This window comes from Daktulosphaira vitifoliae, unplaced genomic scaffold, assembly GCF_025091365.1.
Source record: "Daktulosphaira vitifoliae isolate Bord-2020 unplaced genomic scaffold, ASM2509136v1 Scaffold_5, whole genome shotgun sequence".
In the NCBI taxonomy this organism is placed as follows: Eukaryota; Metazoa; Arthropoda; class Insecta; order Hemiptera; family Phylloxeridae; genus Daktulosphaira; species Daktulosphaira vitifoliae.
In genome coordinates this window covers 15,249,099-15,272,303 of record NW_026099576.1, presented here as the reverse complement: position 1 = coordinate 15,272,303, position 23,205 = coordinate 15,249,099, and the positions used below count along the sequence as shown (strand labels likewise).

The following is a 23,205-nucleotide window of genomic DNA, read 5'->3' as shown; positions in this document are numbered from 1 at the left end:
AAAACATTTTTTTTTTTTTACTTTTTATTGAATTTTTTAAATTATCTAGTATGTGATTTAATGATGATGCCGGAAGGTAGGTAGTTCATTTGGGTCTATTCTAGTAATCGTAAACACTACTGAAAGGTCACATGAAAGCAAATATGAAATTTCGTTTACTTGATGACTATTATTTTTGTTTCTTTCAATTGGGTTTATATTTTTCCAGTTACTATTTTTATTTAAAAATCAAATTACTGAACCGATTTTAATGAAATTTCTATCGGAAGTAACAAACATAAAATACAACCGTATGATAACCTCACTCTAAGTCGGTTAAAAAATAATAAAATAATTACGTATTTTTTCGTACTTCATGAACTAATTATTTTTGTTCATATGGCTTTGAAAACAAAAACAGGATTTGCATTTCAGTATCTGTAGTTTCTTTATTGTCTAATATTTATAATTTGAGATGTAATGGTAATAGGAAAAATCATGAGCTTGAGATTAGGCTTTATTACTTGTGTGATGACACCATATCCTCATATTCATCTTCGTACACATCATCACAATTACATTTACATCACTTGTTTCATTTCTTTTATTGTGTTACGACACTTGACTTTAACACATTTAGGACTAATTATTTTAATTTATCAATTTTAATAAATATATATGATATTATGTATCGAAATGATTAATATAGAATGATTTGTTTTATGTGAGGCATAAAAAGGTTAATTGTTGTTAAAATACATGTTAATTTTAATGGTACCTCTAGTTTTTTATAAATTTTTGGTTCTTTGATCTCTGATATTTTGGAATCTATGCAAAACTTCATTCAAATCCTTGGACGTGATCATATTACTATTATTTCGTTGTTTGGAATAATATGTCAAAAGCAAAACCTTAAAGTACGATAAATTAATATGATGTCCATTACTCTGGCGTACACATTCAACGTTATTAAGTCTGTTATTATCATTTATGATAGATCACCAAAAGACTCGGTGTTCCTTTTATTAAATTTTTCATTCCATTTTATTCTCGGCCACTTGCTTCGTTATTATCATTTTTAAAGAAGACTTCACGAATCTTATTCTTTAAACATCCGTCAAGCAACATTTTTATTAATCGTTAACACTGTCGTTCTTAATTACAAAGTTTAGATTTTTATAATTTTATTAATAATTAATTAAACTAGTAGAAATTATAGTACAAAATAATTTCATCTTTCGTGATAAGTAAATGTATTATTTCAATAAAAATTTAGTTATTATTTTTATTAAAAATTATTAAAATATATAATAACTTTTTTTTAAATTTACTATGAAAAGGTATTTTCTAAAATAAATGTTGCTTTATTAATTTTCTTTTCAACCTTTTTTATTAAATAAAATAAAATTTCTATTAATTTAAAAGTAATGGAATTTCAACAACACTTATCTAATTATTATTGTATAGTTATTTTTAATAGTCAAGGCAGCAAAACAAAATTGTACTCTTTTAAATTAAGTTACTAATTATAAATGTTTTAAATTTAATATAGTATATAGTTATAATATTGTATTTAATTAAAAAAAAGGCTGCCAATCTTAGACCTCAAAATTATGAACCCTAATTTTTATAGTAGTAAATAACATTACGTCCCTAGTACAGAATGCAATGGGGAACTACTGGGGGTCTATTTTTGAGCTTGGATTAATCATTGGCGAATGTTTTAGTACACTAAAACATTAGACTATGATTTTAGTGCACTAATGGAAATTCGTATTTTTTATCATNGATTATGATTTTAGTGCACTAATGGAAATTCGTATTTTTGAATTTTATTTTTTATCAGTCTAAAAATCTTGCACTAATCGTACATCGTCTAATCTAATGTCATTTCAAACCAATAATTATTAGTGCGATATGTTAAATTATATTGGCTGTACTGTATTTTATATTAATTTTACAGTTAATACTTGATAATATTTATGATAACTACAAAATTCACCCATAAGAAATTTGTCACGAGTTTTTTGTCAGTATTTTTTATTTCAATTTGTGTAATGTTTTACAATGGAGGGGAAAAAAAGTCAATAAGTGTGACTTATGAACAAAAACAATTATTAATTGAATTTGTTCATAAGCACCCAAAATTAAATTCTAAAATATTTGGACCATCTTTTACCATGAAAGATGCTCAATTATTATGGCAAAATATTACCAAGATTTTAAATGAAACTGTTGGCCCAAAGAAGACACTAGCGAAAAATCGTAAAGCTATTAGTACCTATCGCGACAAAAATTTTATTAAATTTTACTTATTGTTTAGTCAATATTTTGCATACTTTGCGCTCTATACTTAGAGCAGACTTTCTCGATGGGGGTTCTAAATATGGGCGTAGCTCATTAATTAAATTTAATGCAAGAACTTTTGTCAGTCTAAATTTTCGTATAAATGCCCTTTCGGACAAAACTACAGAAAATAACATTTTATTAATGTAAATAGATAATTTTATATATTGTAATTTGTTTTGTAACATACCAATGAACGGATCCTCCGCTAAACGAAATTTCATTGTTGAATGGCCATTATCTTCAACTATTTCTAAATTACTAATAACTTGCACATAATTTATATTAAGAAAGTGTTCCATTTTATATACAAATTCCAATTTACTACAACTCCTTTTTAATATCAAGTTACATTAGAAAAGTTAAATATATATAGTTTTTATAATGAATTGATTTTTTTAATTACTGTTTAATTATTAAACAGTATTTATCTCAAAAACTACATGTGTTGGAAAGAATCTGAAGCCAAATCCTGAATTAGCGTTGAAATTCCTGGACGATAAAAAATATTTCATCATTTGTTGTCCTGTGTATTTAGTCAAGACTTTCAAGTACTTTTTGATAAATTTATTTAAAACGAGGTGTGAACATTATTTTGTACTTTTCTTTATTACAAAAGTTCTACACGGCTTTTCAGTGTGATTTACAAAATATTGTACAAAGTTTTAAGAGCTCTAAATATAGTTAATGTTAATTAGAAAGTTAATGCTCTAATTAAAATGTTTTGAATAAGTCTTTAGTGTAGTTAAAATTTTATATTACAGTGTTTAGCTTTTAAACAACCATTGTTTATTTAATATCAAATAGTGTAAAACTAAATATTGTATAGTATACAGTGTTTATGAAAAAAACTTTCACAGTTAACATTTTATATTAATTTGTTTTATACTTTGATTTTCCGAAAAACATATCTAGTAAAATTTTAAATTCTTCGTAACTTAATGAAACATTTTATTATATATTTTATTTTGTCATTAGAAAACTATTTTTACACGATGAATACATATTTTAGATCTTATAGTATGATATTTCTTTAATTATATATTTTTTATAGCAAAAAATATTGTTTTTAATTAACTATTATATTCTATGAGTATATGAGCTCTATTTTTCTCAATTTAAACTAAATAAGAAAAATGTCTAATTAATTTTTTGAATTGAGACTGTAGTTAAACATTTATAAACATCGGTATTCGGACAGTATTTATAGAAGACTAAAGAGGTGAAAATCATCTTGAAATCCATATGATGACTTAATTTTTTACCGAAAAAAATATTTACAAATATATATATAAAATTATATTTAATAATCATTAATACTTTTAAATATGTTTTTTAGGTAAACACTTAATTGCAACTTCAATCAAATGTGAAAATTATTTATGTTAAATTTGAAATGTGTTGGGCTTTACCCGTGAATTCTGTCATGATTTGGCTAATTATTATTGCATCCTTAACTCCCATAACGGTTAAATCAAATCACACGGGCTGGTTAAGGCGAGTGCCCATCCAAGCAAAGTTTCCTGAAGTGCGTATGCGGCACATGCGACATTCAGGGATTTTCAATAATCAGTCGAGTCATACTTTTTTGTGGCCAGTTAAAAAAGAAGCCGTAGTGGAAGGCGATTTGCTTCTAGGTGGACTTATGATGGTACATTCTCGAGAGGATACACAGTTTACATGCGGCCCAATTATGGCTCAAGGCGGTATACAAACTGTGGAGACCATGTTGTACACCTTAGATCAAATTAATAAGCGATGGACAAAATTCAAAATAGGTGCTTTGATATTGGATGACTGTGATAAGGATACGTATGGTTTAGAAATGGCTATTGATTTTATAAAAGGTCAGTAATTTCAAATTTCTTTTGTTCTTATACCTATAATATTTTATAGATTTAGAATACTATTCTAAAATACTAAAATAAATAAAATACAATAAAATTTAATGTTTGAACACTCACATTATAAATTATTTATTAGATATTAAAATTATAAAAAATGTTTAAAATTTTATAAAAATGTATTTGTTTTAATTTTGTTTATAATATTTCTATTTTTACTACCTTTTATTAAAATAAAATTATAAATCAATATAAATATTTTAATTAACGGAAAAGAAAATTTCTAAATGAAATTCTGTATATTCATTAATTAAATTTTTGAACATAATGTTTTTTTATTTTCGTTTAGTGCAAATACATTACACGCTATATTAAAATAAAATTATAATTTTAAGATCACAGTAAATACTATTTTAACAAATAATTTTTTCAAGATGTCCATAGACAAATTCAAACTTAGCTAATTTTTTGAAGTATTTTCTAATTAAAACTTTTAGGAAAATATTCAAAAAATATTCAATTTATCTGTGATATTTTAAAATTATGACTCAATTTATATAAATTCGTCTTAGAATAAGTTTTACAACTGATCAACATAAAAATAGAACATTGGTTTTCAAATCTGATATAAAAACTTCTGTAGTGAATCGGAAAATTGAAACCCAACAGTATAAGATTTATTTATAACATGGTTCAAATGAAATTTAAACTTGATTTGATTATTAAAGTAAACCCGAGGCATAATTTCAGTTTTTAAATAGGAGAGGGGGGGCAAACATAATTTTTAAAAAAAGACAAAAAATTTTGGTTCTTTTAGCTCAAAGATTAGATTTTATAATGTGAAAAACTAATTAAAAATTTTAACTAATAATTTTATACAAAAATCAAACTTTTCTACGTTATTTAAAAAGTGAAAAAAGTGTCCTTGAGTGAAATTTGTTTTATTTATTATTTTTGGAAAAACCATAAAAATTTTTTTTTTCATTTATATATATATTAAAATATTATATACAGAATGTTCAGTAAACAAGGAAACATGTCAATTGTTATAAACAACGATAATAATAAAACCTGATTCCTTACATACTGAACACTCTATATACTATTATATAAAACATAATATGTTTTATCCATTTAACACTAATTTGCTTACACGAGAACCAAATTATTTTATTTTCATTAGAAAATATTTAAATCATTTACACTTACTTGCGAAATGTATATGGTGTAAATAAAAAAATAGTCTACCGATATACATACTATTTTATTGAATGTTATTCTGTATCAATGATAGAGTAGTAAAATGGATGAGCCATAGCTATTGTTAACTGTCAAATGCACTCTAAAAAATAGATCGCTAAGACACTAACGCATGTGTATTGATAGCTGAGTTATAATAGATTATAGATTATATACTTGCTCAATGTGTTTATCGAGTGCTGATGTGAATAAAGTATAATAAAAGTAAATCTGTAACATCTAGTGATATAACCAAGTCTTTCGAAAATGTTTTATAAAAGTGTAGGAAATTAAATTTCAATTGTGCATTTATATATTTTTTTGGTTATTTTAAATTGATAGTATTTAATAATAATTATATTGTTTTATTTATATAATTAACTTTTTGAAATTGGCCGACCTCAAGTAGTTGGGATTAAGGCAAGGAAGAAGAAGAAGAATTAACTTTTTGAAATTAAATAACCTGTTATGAAGTTTATGCGATTTATTTATTAAAATCATTGAAAACCAATACAAATAAATATTAAGACCAAATGGCGGTATTGAATACTTTCAGATTATGTTCAAAGTTCATTGCAGTGTAAAATCAGCAGATAGAACGAACATTAAAATAAATTACGCTCATAATTACATTTTCCATAATAATTGACTACATTAGTATTTATAAATACCTACAGGTATTTATTATACCTAAATTTAATTAATTAAATATTAAAATTTATACTTTCTCGTTTCAAAGACATTGTCAATTTACTAAAAAGAAAATAATACACTTAAGATTAAGTAAAATATATTAACATTCTCAGTTTTTGTTTTAAATTTCAAATTAATTTTATGAAAAAATATTAATAAAAATTCTATTGTATATAAAAACAATTTCAATAATTCTTAGTTCATAATTCTTCAATAATTTAATATTAAGTAATTATTATTAGTACATTAATACAAATGTACTAGTATTGCAGAGATTATAATGTAAGAAAGTTATCCATGCTGAAAATTTGAAATAGGGTATAAGAATTCATCCGTACTAAATACAAAAAGAAGTCTGGTATTGTTATCGTGATTTTTGATAAATTGACGATGATGGGAATTCTTCTGGAAGCTTTGATTGCAATGGTCCATTAGGGATGAATATGAAAGCTGTGGATTATCGCATAGAATGTCTGACATTATTTCTAATTCTTGGTAATATTTCAATGTAAATTAAGATTGACAAAAAAAAAAAAAGCTAAATTTTAGTTCATGTTTTATAATACAACAGATTACAGAAAAAATAAAATTATATAAACGTATGATGTAATTCAGGGTATGTTTGAAAGCATCCGTACTATAGTAAAATATACGTGAAAAAACAGAGGATTTTAAGGTAAGAATAAATGTGCATCAAAGTTATGTTGTGTGTTCTTATCTATTATCTATATTAATAGGTAAAATTATTGAGGAAATATAAGGAAAGGTACCGTGATGCATGTTGTTTGCTGATGATATAGTGATAAAAAAAGAAAATAAGGTGGAAGTTAACTAAAAGCTTGAAATGTTAAGTTAACCTTTGAAGAAAAAGTATTAAAGATTAATAGAAGTAAGACGGAATATATAGAATATGAGTTTGACAAAAAAAAACACGATGGCGATGAAATGAGATAGAGAGTATTACCAATAAACAAAGATGTGATCGGTAAGATTATTTAAACTGTAGTGAGACTATGTTGTTTAGATTAGTGTGTTGGGTGGTTAACAATAAAGTAGAGCAAAGAATACATGCATCAGAGATAATAATGCTTAGAAGGATGAGTAGACTGGTGAGAGAAGATAAGGAATGAATACGTAAGGGAAAGTATAGGAGTAGCGTCAATGATATGGACATATTGAAAGAAATTTGGCTTAGATTGTTTGGTCACATTATGAAGAGATAGAAAAAGGAAGCTGTAATAACAGTTATGAAAATTAACGTTGAATGATGAAGAGGAAGAGGCCGACCAAAAAAGAAGCGATCGGATGAAATAGGAGGTAATATGAGGACTGCTAGTATGTATATAGATGATGCAGGAGATCGTGTCAAGTGGAGGTTTAGGATAAGAGGGGCCGATCTTAAGTAGTTGGGATTAAAGCGGGGGAGAAGAAGATGAAGAATCTAATTTATTTTAATATGTTGGGAATTTCTCGGTTTATTGTATAAAATCATTTTAAGGTTCAAGTAGTGAGCAATACATACATTATAGAATGTCACAAAGCATTAAGAATGTGGTAAGTAAACATTTATAGAATCGTAATAAATGACTTATCGTATTTAATTGAAAAGCTGTCAATGTGAAAACTAAATAAATAAACTCATAAATAATACAAAGTAAAGTTTTTATATCAAATAATAAATAGAGAATGATGTTGCTGATTGACGATTCTCAGTTTTAGAACTTAATATATTTTTATAAACTTACGTTAAATCGTATTCATGCAAGTATATTCTGACTTTATAGGTTTGTGACATAAATAAAGTTAAAGGAATGAGGATAAAAGCTGAAAACAAAAGAAAATAAGCCAAAATGTTTTCGAGCTTCTGAGGATAATTCAGTAATACATTATTTATACAAGTATTGTGTATTACATTTAAAAGACATGTATATTTTTTAATATATGCACAAAACATAACGTTGAAGTACAAAGTTGCGTTGTTTTATGATTTATATAAGAATTCATTTTTATAGATAAAACTGCTTATTTTATTACAAAATAAAATTGCATGAGTGACTTACTACTTGGATCAGTGTATTTACGAATTTTTTTGTTGTTTATGTAATAAAAATACCAGAAAAGTGATCAAATATGTTGTACAACATTTTATAATAGACATTTTTATAGGGATCGTAAAATAGACTTGCATTTGTTAAATATTTTACATATTTCATCGAGTCAACATAATTGACTAAAAATGTCATCATAGTAAGACATTCTAAATTCATTATTAAATTTGTGTTAACTGGCAAAATGTGATGATATTACATAGTGATAACGTTACTAGGTGTAAAGGTCACTATGAGTATAGAAAGTTTTTTTTTATATATTATATTTTTAATTTTACATAATTAGCAAGTAACAAGTGAATTTTTATTGTATAATATTAAAGAACTTACTTTCAACCTATACTGCTTTTGATTTTCATTTTTAAAGAACTATGTATTAAATTTTCCATTAACATTATCCCACGTTCTGCAGTATCATTAACTACACTTAAATGTTTTTGAAATCTTCAAAACTCTCAATATTTGTCAATTTCCCGGTTTTTAATGCAAAAAATACTGCTTAAACGGAATCTTTGAAAATGTTTTTAAAATTATATGTCAATAATTGGACTGGTAATTATTATTTTTTCTAATATTGAAACGTATTCTTATACAAATAATTTTTTTTTATAGAATATAATGTTTGAAAATAAATTGTATGTTATTTAGAATATCATCCATCTAATCAAATTAAGTTGGTTTAAACATTTTTTTTTTAAATAAATACCTGCTAAAACTAAGAGTTTTTAATTTTTTTAAATAAACTGTACCATTTGTTATAAGTTGTTTTATAAATCATGCGAATCGTAGATTAAGACTTATCTACATTATCATAGTTGCATTATCATAGTGTTATAGTTATGTAGAAGTGACTAAATTTATCATAAAATATAGATACAAATATTTACTGGGATCCTCAAATAAAAGGGGCCCATCGAATTTTTCACAGAAGCTCGCCGAGTCTATTCGATTTCTGGAAATGTACCCCATCCAGTGCCGGATAAACCGCCGGTGCAAGTGGTGCGTTTGAAATATTTGGGGGACCTGACATTATGGATATCGAGTACTATAAAATAAAATTGGTACTTGGTAAAATGTATATTTTGTTTTTTCAAATGGTCTATTGAATTTTACTTTGAAAGTTTATTTAATTTATTCCCATCGAAGGTGAATGGTAGTATTTATTTTTTTAGTATATCAATTTTAAGTATAGAAAAGGAACGAACTAAAACTCTAAACATTGAAAAAATAATTGACAATTTTGCCAATGCAAAGTCAAGGAAAAAATATTTCCTAAAATAGAACATCTAAACATTTTACTTTTCACTATTATATTGAAGGCTGGCTTTATTCTGTAGATAATAATATACTATTAATTTTATTATACTTTGTACTCCATTAATTTGTAACTATAGAGTTTTCATATTTGTATACTTATGACTTATTTTATAACATTTTAGCTTTGATGCGAAACTGAGAAGGTATCAATTTTACTATGATGTGTTTTTTTTATCACTTTTTCTCAGCTCTCACTGAACTGATTTTTTCAACAATACGTCAAAAGATCACAAATCGTATCTAGTCGAAGAAATTACCCTCAAAAATAGAAAAAATTTCCCTCGTTCCCTGTAAATAGAGGAAATTTCCAAAAAAATTACAAATTTAAAAATCGCTAAATTTTGACATTATTTCAATTGTTTTACTTAAAACTGCCATAACTTTTTTAAAAATGAGCATATCAATATAATATTTATTTTTTAGATGCATGATGTCTTTATCTATCATTAGGTATACTTTTTTTATAAATCTGATCCTTATCTGTCCACAAGGAGAGATTTAAAATGACAAATTTTTCAACTTAACTTTTGAAAGTGTTCCGGAAACTCTGACACTTATACATACAAAGCTAATGCTTAAATTAAAGCTAATGTAATATAATTTATCATGGAAAAAAAATTTCGGACTTTATTTTGTCTTCACGGTAAAAATAGTTACTGAATGCTATTTTTGTATGAAAATTCTCGATTTTATATTTAAAATTTTTAACTTTATAATGATATAACTTATTGAATAGTATATGGATCAATATAATTTTTTTATGAGAAATAAAATTTATTTTCCTCTTTCATTCGACATAATTTTTTTTTAAATAATGCCATTTCCCTTTATATATTTATTTATATATTACACTTATAAATTATAAAACTATTACTCAGGTTATAAATAAGGAAATAGGAGATCATGTAACTTTTGGAATAATCCACCAATTCTTTTAAATTAAACACAATCTACAGATTTGCATCGAAGCGTTTTTTTATGATAGTGATAGGAATCCGAATTGAATCTAGTTGAACTTATCAGCACCAAAAATTGAATATTTTTCTCTCAATTTTAGAAATATATCTAAAACTTATTCAACATTAAAAAATACATAGTTAGAATTTTTTACTGTATAGCTATACTTTTTTCAAAATATACGGATCTTAATAAAATTAAACTATTTATACACTAGAGACAGTGAGATATATTTTAGTAGGTTTTATATGAAAATCAAATTTAAAACCTAAGTACAAAAATCTTTTAAGCAATACAATCTAAGCAATTAAAATTTTTTTTAGTTTAAATGTTTTTAAATATTTAGGATATCTAATATATTGAAATCTGTATTAAATTTAAGGTTTAGCTTCGATAAAGCAGAAAAGGTATTAATTTTACTAAATGTTTTTTTATGTCTGTCGCTACTTTTTTTAGCTTTTACCAGATTGATTTCTTTCAATGATATGTCAAAAGATAACAAATTGTAGAAGACATAGTTATAAGACTAGTAAATTTTTAAAAATTCTCTCATTCCCTATAAATTGGAGAAATCCCTCTAAATATTATAATTTTTAAAATCGGAAAATTTTTACAATTTTAAACTTTTTTTTTTTTTAAAAGTGCCATAACTTTTGTTATATAATTACCTTATGTATTTATCTTTCATTTAGTATACATTTTTTTAAAAATCTCATCTCTACTTGCCTACAGAGAGATTTCGAAATAGCAACTTTTGCACACACATATAACTTTCTCAACTTAAGTATTTAACATTTTTCAAAAACTTTTAGTTTTAAACATATGCTAAAATAAAGCTTATGTTATGTCTTATACGTTAAAAAATAAATTTGCCTTAATATCTTATTTTCTATATGAAAATGGTTGCTGTCGTATGATATAAAAAGTAGAACTTTTTCAACTTAACTTTTGAAAATGTTTTCAAAATACTTGGAGCTACAAACGTTTGTTAAATAAATGCTTATATAGTTAAAAAAAATTGTTTTCTAAAATGTGAATTATCTTTTATATTTTATAAAAGTGTCAACTTTATTTTTTAAAATGGTAACATGCATATAAAATATAAAATGTTCGAATTAAAAAATGACTGATCGATATCAACATTTAACATATTATTTTGGAAGTTATAATAATTTTGAAATATAGAGCGGAGTTGGATTTGTTAATCATTACTCTGCCGTAGTCTATCTCCACTTAAATACTAATAAAAATATTTTATTTCAAAAATTATTTTCGATCAGACAATATTCTTAATTAGATAATTTTTTAATTTATTAGGTAGTAAAATATGTATGTGACCATTTGAAAAAAAGTTAACACATTTTAAGGTATACGGTATGAATTAAAAAAAAACTTTATAATTAATAAATCATTATTATATAAAAATAATTAAATGTATATAATTGAAATTTCTAAAATAAATTAAAAAGAATTTTCTGTATACAATAACTTATTATAATACTTTTTATAATTTATCTGTAAATATTAAAATACTAGATTAATAGATATTTCATACCAATTTAATACTTAAATAGGTATTTATTCAGGTGTTATACCTATAAATCATATAACTTGTAATCAGGATATAAATAAGGAAATAGGAGCTCGTGTTGCTTTTGGAATAATTCAATAATTCTATCTAAATAACTATCAACATAATTGGATTCAAGCGTTTTTTTTTTATAGTGATTTTGATTACTGTCAGATATAATTAATTTTTGATCTGACTATGCCACGTCCTCACTGTGCCGCGACCCTACTGTAATAGTTTTATTATATTAAATTGTTTATATTTTAGGTCAAATGGTGTAGTACTCTAGAAGGGTGAGGTTAAGTACCCCATTTATTTCTTCTTTACAAAAAAATTATAAAAATGATTTAAGTATTAGTGTTAAATATTTTGCAGTTTTTAATGTTAATCCAATAAGTATAATAAAAGGAAAAGGTTGCACTTCCCAAAAAAAAGAATATTCTAGCCATTAATAGCTTATGATAAATTGAAGAAACGAAATACAGAGTGATTCTTTTAATAGCAACTCTTATTCGCTCAATTTTTTTTAAATTAATAATTATGTTAAGAAAATCTTTTATGGTATTTTTCAGTTTCATGTATTTCTCTGTCAGATATTATCCTAACGCGACCCTACTGTGCTGGGTTTCGTTATAATTTTTGCCTGTGGTAAAAGCTTCTATTGAACTAATTTTGTTGATTTATACACTAAAAGATCCCATTCGTATCTAGTTAAAGACATTATCATGACATATGTAAAGCGTTGTTAGAAATTTTAACAAAATTAATTGTGATTGGATTAATAATCGATGAATATCAAACTAAAGTATAAAAAATATTGAATATAACCCCATAAAAATATTTCAAATTGTTTATAGAATTAAAATTTGTTTTTATTAGTTTTAAACTTTCTTTAAATAATATTCACTAGGTGTATGCTTTTAACTCTTATTAAATTAAATGACGTTTTATGCTAGCCAATGACAGATTTCTACAGTATAGTGTATTCGAACGCCCAGACATCGGTTTATTTATTTTTATATTATGTTTAATATAAAGCATTTGACACTAATTTTAATTATGTATTTGTTCTAGTAAATTTTATTTATAACAATATGTATTGTCCAATTATTTTCTTTATTTCAAAATATTTTTGTTTTCCGTGTAAAAATTGTATTAACAAGAAGTAAACAAACAATGAATTTTTCTATTTCAGATTTTTATATAACTACTTACGTAACACTAAGTTTAACATTAGCGGTCGTTGAATATTATAACTATTCGTTTTTGAAAGTCGGCGATTAATAAAAATAATTGCACGAACCAATAAAGATTCGTACAAATCTAATTCTTATAAGTTTCAGTAAATTATTCTAGTATATAAGTGCGAGGCCAAATTTAATAGATGTTTGGAAGAAGACGCGTGTTTGTTTATTGTATTACATGTAGTATTAATCCATTCTAGCACCGCCTTCTTGTTTATGAAATAGTTTAAGACAAAAATGTTAACGATTGTCCTGACGTTCATAAATAAATCTGATTTACGTTCGAGGCGGAAAGGAAAACAACGATAAACGTTTATGGGGTGTAATGAGCTCCATCAGTTGGGGAGGAAAAGCGAGAAAATACCGTCATTAACGGTGAACAATGGTGAGAAAAACTAATTTGTGACGTTATGATCTTGCCTCAAATAATGCATATTATTTTCTCTTAATAGTATTTTCAACCGCTGTTAAACCAACCATGATGAACAACATAACTTTATCAAATCGATTGTGTTGAGTATGTGCGTTTGTAACAGCCACATTGTTTAATAATTTTTCTATGAAATAAAAATTAATTTTCATGAGGAAACGATGAATTATATGTTTGGATGAATATTTGTTATTGCATTTTTGACAAAAATGAGAAGTATACAAATTATAAATAAAAGTGAAAAATGTTAATATCATTAAACTTTATTTTACTAAGTAAATAAGACGTCATTTAATACAATTCAAACGAGACCTTTATAAAGAAATTTCTAAGAATAAAGACAATAATTTTAATTTGATATCTTCTAAAAATAAATTGTTCAATTGTGTATTGTAGTACTCATCTGAACTATTTATCTAAAGAAGAATGTAGTAATAAAAGAAAAGATGTAAAGTGACTATACTTTTAAAACAATTTTCAAGTCATCGCCCTTATATTGGAAGATTTACAAAGAATTCCTTAAAAGATTAAGATAATTAGTTGATTTCAGTACGTATTTACGGTGGGGGGTAAGTAGGGCAATTATTCCTTCAACCATAATACCAAGCGATTTCCTTGTTTAGCTTATGGATATTTTTTATTATATGAGACGAATGAAAATAATTATTTTTAATCATTTTTTTTTTATCGACCACAAACATACTAATTTTAGATCATTTATATCTGCAACTCTATTACCTGATTTTGATCGTAAATTGTTAAACTTCTATGATTATAGAAGTTCATGGTAGATCAGAATCTTGACCATGGAATAATACTCTTAATAATTAGAACGAATATTGAATTTAGTATTTCATAATACAATGGATGCAATAAATATAATGTTTTATTATATTTTTATAAATTGTTGTTTTAAACTAAACAATTAAGTCAATCTTTTAAATTTTATTTGCTATAAAATATTTCTTACGGATATTATTTATAATTTAAAACATAAATATAAAAAAAACATTCATATATTATGTGAATGTTTTTTTTCTTCAAAATTTAAGATAAGTCGCCATGGAGTTATTTTTTATGAATCTAAATATAAAATCTAAAAAATACTGAGCTTTACATGATTAACACGGCACGCTTTAAACCAAAAGTTTATAGAAAATATAAACATTTGTAGTCTTTGTGTATTTAATGTGTACACACATTAAAATTTTTCAACAAAATTATTATGGACTTTTTTATAGAACATTTTTATTTACTTACAATAGTATCCATATTACAGCCAATAGCTTATAGTAAAAACTAAAAAATTAGACAAAAGTAACATTTTATGAATATTATCCATTTTTATGTTTTTTAGCAATTATAATCTATAAATATTTAAGTTAAAAAAAAGTTGTGTATAACTTAAATTTTTGTATTTTAATCTTTTTTTTAAGTATATTATCGATAACGACGAAAAATTTAATTTAATAAATTATTAAGTTTCAGAGAAATTATAAATATATTTTTTAGATCATTAAAAGAAACATTAGATAATTTTTATTAATTTTTAAAGTGTTGAAGTTTTTATAACTCTTATTATTGTAATATAATTTTATTTTTATTTTATTAAAATATGCCGCCATTTAAGTCTAAAACATTAAAGACTGTATGAAAATACGTTTATGTTTCTAAAATAAGTTTACTTCGTTTGATACATATTTTTCATAGTTTTAAATAAATATGCATAATATATTTAATAACTGAAAGTCTCAAAAAATATACAAATAATACATATATAATTTTTTAATTAAAAATTGTGTTGAATATACGCGCGAGACATTAGCGTTTACTACATTGTAATTAATGAGTTTTTAAAGCGCAATATCGAGGGTTATCAAAATATCCTTTTCTGGTAAACACCCAGACTTATCTCAGTGAGAAAATATAAACGCCATGAACATTTAAGGTATCTTCTGCCATTTAGTTAGCACTGAATTAAGCGGATAAGTTTAGACAACTGTTTTCGGAATGGATGAATGCATGATGGCCAGTTTTCATGGATTATCAAGAGGGTATACATTAAGAAATATATTCAATGTGACGGTGAAGCGAAATAATCCCTTTACACTTGACAACCCGGACTTTGGTATGAGAAGGAAAACAATTCTCTTAATTTTCGTTCATGTTATTTTATGGATTTTTCGTGTACTAGTCTACAGACTACGCTTTTTAACTAGCCAAAACACTAATGAATTGGCTTTATAAATAATTCTTAAAAACTTGTTACATTTCAAATATGTTTATATGTTAGTGCAAAATTGAATATTTACCATAATAATCTCTAGATTGTTAGATGCTAATGTGCCTAAAATCTACTCTTATAAATCTTCTTTTCCACTATGGTTTTCAAAAGAATTAAAGTCCCTTATACACAAAAAAAAATATTTGCATAAAAAATTTAAAAAATACGGATTACAGTCAATCTATAATGAATTTTCATCTACCCGTGCAACTTGTAAATTTTTATCTAAGCAATGCTATTCTGATTATTTAAATAAAGTTCAAAACAGTTTAATAAATAATCATAAATACTTTTGGAAGTATATAAAGAATTGTAAAAATGTAAACCGACTACCTAATGTAATGAAGTACGAGAATTCGCGCTTTGATAATATGAGAGACATTGCTAATATTTTTGGTGAATATTTTGGTTCAGTATTCTCAGCACATAATACTGATCCGTTGTCTTTGGATAATTACGAAGGTGATAAAATTGATTTTTCCAAGTGTGATTTATCTTTATCAGATATTTATGGAGGTCTTTCTCATCTTAAAAATAGCACTTCAACTGGACCTGATTTAATTTCTGAAATATTTCATAATAATTGTCGTTGTGCTCTTGCCCGGCCGATTCACTTCCTTTATTCCCTTTCTTTATCATCTGGTTGTTTTCCAGATCTTTGGAAATTTAGCTTTATATATCCTATTTTTAAAGCTGGTGATAGAAGTGAGGTAACTAATTATCGCCCCATATCTAAGCTTAATGTCTTACCAAAGTTATTTGAAAAATTTATAATTACCTAAGCTTGCATATACATTTCAACCTATTTTAGTTAATAATCAACATGGGTTCCGTTCATCAAAATCAACTATAACAAATCTTCTTGTTTTTTACACTACTTTAATATCCGATATAAGCTCTGGAGGCCGCATAGACGCTGTGTATACTGATCTCAAAAAAGCTTTCGATAAAGTTGATCATTCAATTTTGTTAAAAAAGCTAAGACTTTTGGGTGTAGGTAATCCAATGCTTGCGTGGTTTTCTTCCTTTCTCAAAAATAGAAATCAACAAATCAAAATAGATAATTTTACTTCGAATATAATTAATGTTACTTCAGGTGTACCACAAGGTGGCCATTTGTCTCCTTTACTTTTTATCATTTTTATTAATGATTTATGTCGAATTTTTCAACACTGCAACTATCTGCTTTTTGCGGATGATCTTAAGTTATTTATGACCATTCAATCAATTGATGATTGTGGTAAATTACAATCAGATTTAGATAAATTCAGTTTATGGTGTAAAAAAAATGGATTAGTAATTAATACAAATAAATGTCATCAGATAACATTTACTCGTTCTAAAAATGTAAATATTAATCAGTATACGATTGATGGTTGTAATTTGCTTAATGTTTATAGTATTAAAGATTTAGGAGTTATATTATCCAGCGATTTATCTTTTTCTAACCATATAGATTATATTTACAATAAAGCGTCACGAACACTTGGCTTTTTGAGAAGAAATTGTAATGAATTCAATAATATTTTGTGTATCAAAACCTTGTACATTTCTTTTGTAAGATCAATTTTAGAATATGTATTTATTATTTGGTGTCTATATAAAATAGGTGAAATTAATAGAATAGAATCTATACAATGACGTTTTTTACATTTCATTTCTTTTAAGTCTAGGGATTATAATGTGTCGATCGATGAAATACGAATCTCTCTTGGTTTAACTTCCCTTGCTCACAGAAGAAAATGCAATGATGTTTTTTGGATTTATAATCTCCTTAATAATAATGTAGATTGTCCAGAAATTTTAAGTCTAATTCCTTTTAATGTTCCTAATTTTCATCTCCGATCTAATAATTTATTTTATGTTAACTCATGTCGTCAGAATTATAGTTATTATTTACCGGTCAATAGAATGCTACATTTTTGCAATGTAATTAAAAATTTTGATTTCTTTAATGACCATTTAACCAAGTTAAAATCTATGTGTAGCGATGTATTTTAATTATTAATTTTGTATGTTAATAATTTAAACTTCTATGTATGCTGTACTTATTTAATTATTTGGATATTTTGTATTTATATTCTGTACTCATTGCCGTCTGTGGCATATTCAATATTTATTTGTTTTTTTTTCTGTTTGATTATGTTGTGTCTTGTATATTACAAAAATAAATAAATATTGAAATAAATAAATAATTATATTCCGTCTATTGAGCATAATTTTATTCATCAATTTTGATAAAACATTTTGTTTAAATATATCCAGCAATTTAAAAATTAACTTAATAAAACTTACCTGATTTAAATTAATATCCGCCACAGACTACACATCAAAGTAGATAAATGAAAATAAAATTTGGGTTTGAATTTTGGAGTAACAAACATGCACCTAATGTTATTAAAATTTTATTATGACCCCAAAATGTGTTTAATATGAATAGTTTTATAGTTTTTTTAATTAAATCATACCTTTAATGTTTAATATATGAATCCTATAAATTTAAGAAAAAGAAAGACTTTAGACTTAAAATTTTACTATCCATTAGGTATCTTAAATGTAACTCATTATGATTTTATAGCTTATTTTGGGTAGGTTTAAAAGGGATCAAATAAACTTTAAGGTCGTTAATTTTGTTATTTCAAACCACATATTTACTCTAAAATAAGAAATAAACTGAATATGTTTATTATGTAATTCAAGCACAAAGTATGATAGATAATTAATATGCCGAAAGAAAAACATCCAATGTTTACCAATGAGTCTTGTAGGTAGAAAACTCGAGTAAAGTTCTAGTTTGATATCAATACAAAACTCTCATGAGTCATTCGATCACCTCATGGAATAGATTTTTGGTAAAATTTAACATGCAATACGTAATAGATGTTTTAAATAAAACTCAATGGTTTTTAGAAGTTTTCCAAAACTCGGCGGGAAATTGAGAAACTTTAAGACTACCTGGCTCACAAAATGTTTGAAAGGAAATAGCTTGTTATGATTCATTGAATTTTAAGTTGTCACGTATACCACGGGACTAAAAGTTTTTTTCAGTTAGTCCCAACGAATTAATATATAAAAAATATTTTTATCAACAAATTTTCATTTAACTTACCAAAACATAAAGTTTCAATTCATATAAAACATTTTTTTTTATGTGTTATTTTTTATTCGAAACTAATAGAACAAAATGAACGATGAGCTATTTTTCTAAAATATATCTAAAAATAATTCATATTAACAAAAAGATCTTATTCTTAGTAGAAAATGAAATTTTTTAAGTTGTTATCCATAATATAGCTTATGAAATTTATGTCACAAGATTTTCATTTATAAATTATTACTCTCCGGATAGAGGCTATTAGGTTAATTGGACCACTGAAATTAATCCATAAAAATAAACGTATGTGCATGTTGGAATTAAATTTTTCGTTAAACAAAAATAATATTTATTAAATGGCAAATATAACGAATACCCATTTTACTTATACAAAACTATTTAATATTATTTTGTTACAAAAATTAATTATTTTTTCATTGAAATATCTGTACGTTGAAAATGAATAAAATGTTTGTTGAGGTTCTAGGAAATCTTGCGTAGATGATTCCATGATAATCGTTGTATGGCTGATAATAATGGAAGTCATTTTTACTGCCGCAAACTGACTGCTTCTGTGTTCAATGTAATGATCTGTCTTATAGTTTGACGTACTACCATTTGCTGTTAATACTCGTCATAATTAAAAAAATGATAGATAGTGGTTAATTAAGTAAGTCTGTAAAACAAAAGTTATTTAAATGAAAATGTATTTGTATATTCAGCTTAAATCTAGAAATTCTAAAATATAATGAAACGTTCCATATTTATCTTTTGAAAACTTGTTTTTCTCATCGATAAATTAAAATTTAAAGTGTTTATATTGACTCATTAATTTGAAGAAATAAATCGACATTCTGTATTATGGTAATAATAATTCTTTTTATTGTGACGTTATCTTTCAATTATATATTTACATTGTAGTGTGATGAACCACCCAAAATTATTCAGATAATTACTTCATAACCTTATGATCATGCTGTTTCTGTAATATAATTAAACATTATGTGATTCGTTGTAAAAAAATGAGCGGTCTTTATTAATTTTTGAACATATGCATATTTATGGGGGGACAGTATGCTTAATAAATCATCCTGTGCATATATATATAATTTTTTTTAATATAAAAAGACATCAAGGTTTTATAATAAAATAGTATACATTAATGTGATAGTTTAATGCAACAGTGGTTTATAAACATTAAAAAAAGTATATTATTATGATCTCACGCGAAACATTTTTCATGTTGTTTAAAACTTTTCCGTGCGAAAATAGTCACATTGCCACTGCTAAGGTAGAGTTTTATATGGATGATGGCACAAGATGAAGTTATGCAAACGCGTGTGTATCTTTTTCCTGTATTATTTCAAATCCGGTTGTCAAAAATTCAGCTCTTATGGTGTTAAAAGACATGAAATGTAAAACTAACGTACTTTATGTAAGAGATGTCGTGAGGCATGAATATGAAAAACAATATTATTTATTTACTATTTCATACCTTTCCTCGAGAAATCATGAGTATCGTGTGTATTTTTTTTTTATGTTTCGACTTTATTGGAGAATGTAAAACTAAACAGTAATAAATGTCTCACAAAAATGACTTTTTTGTTTACAGGAAATGAAATGAAATTTTAGAATATTTTCTTTTATATTTAAAGAGTACAACATTTATTTACCATTCATCGTACATCTTACAATCTTATATCGCTATGGCAATGGAAAGTTAACCTTACACTATTGATATAATTTATCAACTTCATTTTAAATAAAATTCAATTTAAATAATCACACACATTAATAATTAAATGGGTTTTACGTGTGGAAATTTAGTTACTTTCTCGTGGATGTAAATTATTATATTGTAATGTATCTTTTATTCATTTTTCTAACTACCACATAGCAACCTATCTGAATTTTAAAATTACAATTTGGTAGTTTTAATGTCATTAATGGTAATATTTGTTTTTAATGGAAATTAAATTGTTTTCGCTGTAAAATTCAAAAGTTTACTTTAAATAAGTTTGTAATAGTAATATAATTCTAACTTGCTGTGTACGAATTGTGATGAATTTTGTGTCAAAATGTTTTATATTAAAATTCAATAACTGGAAAAGAGTCAATCCATGTCAAATCATATAGAAGAGGTTGCACGAACACCTAATTTTTTCTTAGTTTTTCAGGGTTAATTTTTTATACTATATTTAAATTAAAAAATTTTTTGTTATGGCCTTTAATTACTTTCTAAAAATGGCACTTTTTTGTGAAATATGGCGTTTTTGAACTCACTTAAAACTAATAAGAAGTTATTATTTTATAGTGACTTTCATATGTGGTATTGTGTAGTGTATAATCTATGTTTCAACTAAATTTCAAATATTTAAAACAATTTTCTTGGGATTTAGAGGCCTACAAAGTTAGAAATTTTATAAAAATACACGTATTCTAAGTGAATTATTTTTGTTGAGGAACCTAAATCAAAAAAATTTTTTTATTTGGCTAATTTTCACAGAAAAAAGTGCCATTTATAGAAAGACATTAAAGTTTAGAATTTCACATAATTTTTTTTTTAATGTAAACTATAAGGTATAATAAGGTTAAGTCTAAAATATCAATTTGATTAAGTCAATATTGAATAGTCTGTGTTTTTTAACATTCTGGCTATTTTTAAAATTTTTTACATTAAAATAGCCATAAAAACGGGAAGGTCAAAAAAAAATTGTTTTAATCTAAATATAGCATAAAGAATAAACCTTGAAAATTTAATAAATAATGAGGTGGTCGTGCAACTACTTCCGGATGATTTGACATGGATTGACCCAAAATAAAATTTCTAATTTTATTTGAAAATTCGTTAAAAACAATGTTTAATTGAATTATGAATTATTTCCAACTTATTTTAATAATTACGATTTATTAGTGTTTAATTTAATTACTTTTGTCGGGTTCTATTTTCATTGACTTTTGCTATCTTAGAAATTATCAATGAAAATGTTTAGAGTTCGAAATTATATTTTAATTCATCATAAAAATTTCCACGGTAGTTCATAAATATATCATCTTTTTAGAAACATAATTTACAAATGAACACATGAATTTATCATTGCCTTTGAATTACTCAATGTAAAGTATCAAACAATAAGCCTACTGATAAATAGAGAATCGGCTTGAAACAATCAAAGTCAATAGTAATTTTCATCAAAGACAAAGATTACACAAGGCATAGAAATGTTATTACATTTCTGTAGGGACAATCGCAGTGAAGTAAAATAATTCGTGATCTTGGATTTTATTTCAAACTAATCTTCTTTTTCTCTCTTATATTGAACAAACATGTTCAAAGGCTTTTAAAAAACCTTGGTTTTATAATTAAAAATACCATAATGTTCAATAATGAATTCTGAAAACTACAACACAATCGTCAGACCTACTAGAATAGTGTTCCATCATAATGAATTCTTTTCTGGTTGATCATATTAAATAATTTAAACGTATTCAAAGACGGATTTATACAATATTTTAGGGTTAAATAATTATGTTGTAATATCAGTGATTACTGTTTGAATTCATACAGTCATTTTAAAAATTAATATTTAATTAAATACAAGATATCCTTAATTTAAAAACACATATCTATCATATTAATATTTCTTTCATGTTTAATTTTTTACAATATGTAATATGTATAGGAATATGTGTATTTATATTCATCGTAATTTTATTATAGTTATTTGATGTTTATATTATTTATTGGTAAATTTATGTTACTTAGATTTAAGTTTTTACAGTATTTATGTTCCCTGGACATTTATATAAATAAATAAAAAAAACCTTGCCATACTCTGTAAAAACAATTTTTAATTTCTGTATAATTATGATAGTTAGAGTGGTGTTGTTAGAATTATATTGAAGTAATATGAGTACGGTGATGATTTTCAAAACTTAATCTGTAATTGTTAAATTAACACTGATTCAAAGTTATTTTAACTAGTGACACACGGTCTTGCTATGATTAAATTGACTATTAGATGTACAATGAGAAGTTACTATAATTTATTTTTAATAGTTTAAACGCTATAAACTTTTAATTTTTTTTAATAAACTTT

At 24.8% G+C, this 23,205-nt stretch overlaps 1 protein-coding gene across 1 annotated transcript in view; it reads left to right on the top strand.

The window, feature by feature from the left end:
- LOC126906514 (metabotropic glutamate receptor 2) overlaps positions 1–23,205 on the top strand; it is a 161,839-nt gene that overhangs the window by 5,759 nt on the left and 132,875 nt on the right. Inside the window, exon 2 of the mRNA XM_050687060.1 lies at positions 3,665–4,172. Within this exon, the coding sequence (XP_050543017.1) occupies positions 3,722–4,172 (451 nt within the window). The 5' untranslated portion in view covers positions 3,665–3,721. The remainder of the gene's footprint in view (positions 1–3,664; positions 4,173–23,205) is intronic.